The sequence below is a fragment of the Pygoscelis adeliae genome, unplaced genomic scaffold (genome assembly GCF_000699105.1).
Source record: "Pygoscelis adeliae isolate BGI_AS28 unplaced genomic scaffold, ASM69910v1 Scaffold359, whole genome shotgun sequence".
Taxonomy (NCBI): domain Eukaryota; kingdom Metazoa; phylum Chordata; class Aves; order Sphenisciformes; family Spheniscidae; genus Pygoscelis; species Pygoscelis adeliae.
Window position 1 is genome coordinate 827070 of NW_008825553.1, and position 6179 is coordinate 833248.

General features: G+C 48.9%; 2 protein-coding genes across 2 annotated transcripts in view; both read left to right on the plus strand.

Moving 5' to 3' along the window:
* FUCA1 (fucosidase, alpha-L- 1, tissue) overlaps positions 1-4637 on the plus strand; it is a 10547-nt gene extending 5910 nt beyond the window's left edge. Inside the window, exons 3-9 of the mRNA XM_009332190.1 lie at positions 508-642; positions 866-1003; positions 1653-1758; positions 2197-2397; positions 2613-2803; positions 3635-3734; positions 4405-4637. Of these exons, the coding sequence (XP_009330465.1) occupies positions 508-642; positions 866-1003; positions 1653-1758; positions 2197-2397; positions 2613-2803; positions 3635-3734; positions 4405-4545 (1012 nt within the window). The 3' untranslated portion in view covers positions 4546-4637. The remainder of the gene's footprint in view (positions 1-507; positions 643-865; positions 1004-1652; positions 1759-2196; positions 2398-2612; positions 2804-3634; positions 3735-4404) is intronic.
* A 243-nt stretch (positions 4638-4880) lies between these two features.
* Positions 4881-6179, plus strand: part of HMGCL (3-hydroxymethyl-3-methylglutaryl-CoA lyase) — a 6303-nt gene continuing 5004 nt past the window's right edge. Inside the window, exon 1 of the mRNA XM_009332191.1 lies at positions 4881-4985. Within this exon, the coding sequence (XP_009330466.1) occupies positions 4881-4985 (105 nt within the window). The remainder of the gene's footprint in view (positions 4986-6179) is intronic.

Here is a 6179-nt window from a genome sequence, read left to right on the forward strand (position 1 = left end):
GGGTCCCTGAGGGGATGGGGGAGCCATTTCTGGGGATCTGTGAGGAGATGGGGGTCCCTGGTCACTGAGTAGATGGGGGAGCCATGTCTGGGGGTCCCTGAGGGGGTGGAAAGGCCTGGAGAGGATGGGGTGGGCTGTGCCTTGGGTCCCCAGGAGGATGCAGGGGTCCCTGAGGGGATGGAAGGGCCAAGTCTGGGGATCCCTGAGGGACTGGGGGTCCCTGAGAAGTGCTGGAGATCCCTGAGGGGTCATGCCCAGGGTGCTGAGGAGATGCTGGGTCTTGCTACTTCCTAAGTCTCGATTCTTCATTCTTTTTCAGCATTAAAATCCATTAAAACCCTCTATTATTCTTGTAGTTGCTTCTAAATTTAAAGGATAATGAAAGAGGGCTCCTCACAGCATGGTTATTCAGTCTCTTGCTTTCTTAGTGACTGGGTTTGCCAGTGAGGCTGGGGAATATCTTAGGTAGTTCCTTTCACCCTGATCAAGTACTTTTTTTCCCCTCAGGTACGTGGTACTGACCACGAAGCATCATGAAGGCTTCACCAACTGGGGGTCGCCCGTGTCCTGGAACTGGAATTCTCTGGATACGGGGCCCCACCGAGATCTTGTGGGAGAGCTGGGACAAGCCCTCAGGGAGAGGTATGGCACTACCAAACTGTGCTGTTCCTCTCCTCTGTGTGCATTGAATTCTCCTGGCTGTTCTTGACGAACGGCAGAAAACAATGAGATTAATATGAAAACAGCAGTGCTTGCAAAGTCATGAAATCTTCTGTGACGTAGTAATGCCAGTAATCTAATCTGCCACTGGTTCTTAATCCCTACTGCCAGCCTAACTCTTTCCTCTGTGTTTTCTGTCCTTCAGCAACATACGCTACGGACTGTATCACTCTCTGTTAGAGTGGTTTAATCCACTCTATCTAGCTGACAAAGAAAGTGGCTTCAAGACCCAGAACTTCGTTTTGAAGAAGACAATGCCAGAACTTTATGATCTTGTCTTAAAGTAAGAACTGCAACCAGCTAGGAATCAAGAGCATTTCCTGGTTTCAATACTGTAGAGAAAGATGCAAAGTGGATGCAGAGAAGAGAGGTGACAAGTGTTAATTTTTGCCAAGGCAAATCCGTTTACTCCTCGGTAGTCATTTGCGGTAGTTAGAAAAGGGGTTCACATTTGCCCTGTGGACAGTCTAGCTCGTAGAATAAGGTAGAGGCAAATTTTTCATGCCGAGTGGCTTTGAAAGTGGAGCAAGCTGCTTAGTATGTAGTAGAGTAGGAGAGCAATTTCACTGTGAATTTACTTCCTTGCCTTGCTTCCCCTTGTTGACAAAAATACAAGGCTTGGACACATGTTGCTCAGAATGGCTGTTGTCCCAGGTAAAGAATGTGCCTCATAATTGCCTTTGAGATGAAATCTTCTGGTTTTTGGAAGAATTGCATCCTCTCTTGAGCCGTGATCAACACATCATGCTTTGCTGCTGCAAGAACCTCACTTAAAGCTTTGTCTGAAGCAGAAAGTGATAGCGTAAACCTCCTGGTGATGTCAGGCAATAGGAAGAGGAAGTGAAGCTAGACTCCAGACACAAGAAACACAGTGCTTCCTTTGTGGTAGGAGAAAATAAGCCATTTTGAAATAACATTCATCTCTCTGTTAGATATAAACCAGATTTGATTTGGTCGGATGGAGACTGGGAAGCTCCGGAGTCATACTGGAATTCTACCTCTTTCCTTGCCTGGCTTTATAACGATAGTCCCGTCAAGGTATCGCTTTCAGCTATCCCTCATGGCCTCTAGCATCTTATGGGTATGGAGGGTCTGGCAGCAGTGAGATATGAATGTGATCAAATCAGAATCCCGCTTGACAGATGCCAGATGTGCTTTATTCTTCCACAAAAAATAAGAAGCCTACACTGTGCTCCTATGAGAAGACTCTAGTGCCCTTCACAGCACACGCGTGGGAGGCTCAGAGGCCAGGAACCTTGTTGCCTCAACTTCTACCTGAGTGAATAGAGAGAGGTTCTCCCAGAGAGGGATTCAGCCTTCTCTGGGGGATCCTCTCTCTCTTTCCTTTGATTACACAGGGGGTTTCAGGTACTTACCTCCTAACTTAGACGCTTTTGCCAACTTAGGAGGGATGAATGCAAGCTGAAAAATCCAAGACAGAACATTCTCCCTACTGAGCTGAGATTCTTCTTTCAGGACACTGTTGTTGTTAATGATCGTTGGTGTAATAACTGCTCTTGCCGCCACGGAGGCTACTACAATTGTGCTGACAAATACAAGCCAGGGACCCTGCCAGCTCACAAGTGGGAGATGTGCTCCTCCATTGACAAGCTTTCCTGGGGCTATCGAAGCAACATGAACATTGCTGAGTTAATGGATGAAGCAAGTATCATTGAGGTAAGAAAGCTGAAATCAAAATAAAACAGGTGTGGGGGAGTTACTGAGAATTAGAGGTTTTCTTCATCCTCCTACTTGCAGAAAGAGTTGCCATGTGTTTCATGCAATCAGGCTGGAGTTAAAGGAGCAGTTGATGAGGACAAAGCCCGCCTCGGGTTTCTTTGTTGTCAGAAGTGAAGATAATGCAGTTTGTTACCTTGGTTTATCTGTCACAGGAGCTAGTGCAGACGGTGAGTTTTGGAGGCAACTACCTTCTCAATGTGGGACCTACAAAAGAAGGGGTGATTGTTCCCATCTTCCAAGAAAGACTTCTGGCCCTTGGGAGGTGGCTGGACACTAACGGGGAGGCAATTTATGAGTCGAAGCCATGGAGAGTACAGATGGAGAACAGCACAGACATGGTCTGGTAAGGACTCCGTTGCTCAGTACCATCTGGGCTGGGACTTCCAGAGCTGACGTTTCTTTCTTCTTTGTTCTTAAATTTGGTACACTCTGACGTGTTGCCATCAGGTGCAGATGGCGTTTAGGTAATATCCTACAATTGGAGTGCTCAGTTACTGCCCCAGGGTGTTATCTGAGGAATATCTTGCTTGAAAGAAGAGAATAGAAATCAGGACTTCATCTGTCTTGCTTGATTTGGAAAAAAACAACTCTTCCTTTAAAAAAATTTCCACGCTGCTGCTGTCGGGACTGATTAAGCAGTGGTCCTGGCTAGTTTGAACTGCACAAATGCAGTTCATCTAAATGCATACAGTTTGTAAATGTAGCGATATTTGCTTTTAAGCTGTTATATAATAGTACTAATCACTGTTACCCAACTGATAGATTTATACTGACTGAGAAGGGTGTAGTGAGTCAAGAGCCAGAAATTGCTACAAAACGGAGTGATTTTTTTTCTCAAGTGTGCCCAAGTGTGTTCAGTCTAGAAAGGCAGAGCAGTGATCAGGGTAAGGCAGCGTATCTGCTCTGTTGACCACAAGCTGAGGCAAGGACAGATCGGCAAATGACGTTTGCTTTTAGGAAGCGTGCACGGACTTTGTTTGGGTTTCATCAGCCGGTACTGACTGGCTAAATGCTGGGTCCAAAGTGACAGATTTTGGAATGAGGGGAAAGTAGGTGAGCCCTGTGCGGTGAGAGTAGGCAAGCCGGTGTTCTCATGCTGCCTGGAAAGGTCAAGCTCGTGTCTGGTTCTCTCTCTTACGGGGCTCTTCACCTTGCTGAACTCTTGCTCTCTTAGGTACACTTCTAAGGGACCAGTTGTCTATGCCATCTTTCTGATCTGGCCTCTCGACAACGTTTTGGAGCTGTCCTCGCCCGCTCCCTCCCCAGCCACACAAGTAAGGAACTTGAAAAAAAAGATAACGCACTCTGAGAGCCCATCTCGGGCACATGTGGGCTGGGAAGGTCCAGCCGGACTTCATTTGGAAACTGGGGAGAGTGTGGAAGTTGCCATCCCGTACTTCTTGTTGTGGGGTGCTCTGGCCTCCCTCCAGCATCCCAGGTTATTCTCCAGGCTTTAGCTCACTGTTAGCACAGAACATTGGATAGGGCTTGCCAGGACAGACTCATAGTCTGCCACAGAGGAGGCAGAGACACTTCTCCAGCGTCTTTTGATCCTATTGACACAGGGAGGTGAAGTGAATAACAAGCCTCACATGCAGAAGGGATCACTGGTATTGCATCTCAAATTCAAATCAGGTACACTGACCTGCTAATTGTAAATGTAATTGTAAGTGACGCAAATGCTAGCGTGCCCTTTGCTCTAAACAAACAGAGGTGAAACCTTCTCAGTAAAACAACAAACTGCAGTCAAATGTTTGGCCCCAGAATATCCCGTGTGTTACCTTTCGTGCACTGTGAGGGATGGGTGGAAATGTGCAGGACTGCTGTGAATGTGTGGGAAATGCTGTACCGAGACCGCGAACGTGTTTTGGGTGTACCGGGGTGTTCAAACGGGAAGAACCTGTGTGAACTACAGCTGAGTGTTTCCCCTGCCCTCCTCTGCAGGTGACGATGTTGGGTTTTTCAGGGACTCTGAAGTGGCAGAAGTCCCCAGGTAAAGGACTGCTCATAACTTTGCCCTACATGCTTCCATCTCCTCGACCTCCTCAGTCCGGCTGGGCTGTCAAGCTTGAGGGTGTGAAGTGACGGCTGCGGGATGAAAGCAGCAGTCTCCCCCGCCTTTCTTTTAAACTGAGTCTCAGAGGATTTTTCATTTGTTGTTGAATAAATTGGTTTTCTCTTAAGAGAATTTCTCTTCTAATCCCCTTTGTCTGCAAGTGATCGGTGTGTCAGTGGACCTTGTTTGGCAGCAAAGGGCTGACCTCTCCGCTCAGCGGTGCGAAGTTGGGACGTCCCTTGCAGTACTCTGCTGGGATGTGGCAGCCCGGGAGCCAAACATCTACCCTTGGAACGAGAAGGGTTTTGATGTAACGCTGGGTTTCTTGGCAGATGTTACTGCTTCGCTGCTGTGGTTATAGGTGATGGCGTTGGACAGACTCGGGGCTGGTGGGAGACTGAACAGAGTTAGCATGGGGCAGTTAAGAGGACCTGCTTCGGGGTGTCAGGCCAGGCCACGTGGCACCCAGGTATTGGTGCGTGAAGCTGGCAGGTGACGCAGCCGAGAGGACGCGTGTCTGCCAAGGGGGGGATGCACGCGTTAATGGTGAGAGGGTCTGGACTGTTGGAGCAGCTCACAGGAGGTGGAGCAGCGGGAGCTGTGTCCCTGTTCACGTCTGCGCAGCCAGCCCTGGTGAGCCAGGCTACGCGCGGCAGCAGGGTCCGCACCTCCCGGGCAGGAGCAGGCCCTGCCGCTGGCTTAATTACTCATCGAAATTAATTTTGGTAACCAAGGTGATACTCTTATATGTGGAATCATGAAGTCTTGCATGTGATGGGCATGTTCTAATGAAGACTGACCACAGTGCCATCACAGATTCCTGCATATGATGTACTTGCGTAAAAATAGGTACTTGATAAGACGCGTTGTATTACTTTGGTATGGATTGAAATAACTATGATCACATGCTTCCATCACGAAGAAATATAATGGAAGCTTGTTGTTTGAAGAGGTCTAGAAGAAATCAGCTATAGAAAATAATAATCTAATACAAATCCATTAACAGACTTTTATTTACATTCTGGTGGAGACAGCTGTAAGCAGAAGAGTTTTTGTTCCTACGTGAGTTCGGCAGGGAAGCCACCGTTCTGAATCGAACCTCTGACTTCTGCCCTTTCAGTGACATCAGGTTTCCTGCGTTGATGCTGAACAATATGTACTTGGGTGACGAAGCTCCTCCTCAGCCTGTGTTTCTGCAGCACGGTTGCCGCGAAGGCCCCCCGACGCCACGCACGGGCTTTATTTTGTTACCGTGCGACGTGGGGCAAGCAGCAGTTGCCAGAGCACTTGGAGTTTAGCGCGAGCTAGGCCCCAGGGCTGGCCCCCGTGCTGAGCTGGCGTTGCAGGAGCTGTTGCTCAACTGACAAATAACGATCCGTACTGGCGAATCTCTGAGGGCTTCAGAGAACTGGCACTGGCTGCCGGAGACCCGCTTACTCACAGGAGCATCACCCCGGCTCCGGTGACGACGCTGTTACGAACACGGGGAGGGAGGAGGAAGGGACAACAGAGTGGTGAACTCTTTGTCTCCCAACCCGATCACGCCGGTAACCTCTGGCGCGGGGAGGAGGCCCATCCAAAACAAACACGCCGTGTTTATTTAGCGGCACGAGCCAGCGGGAAAGCCACCGTATAAGTAAGCGGCTCCCGAGGGGCCGCGCAG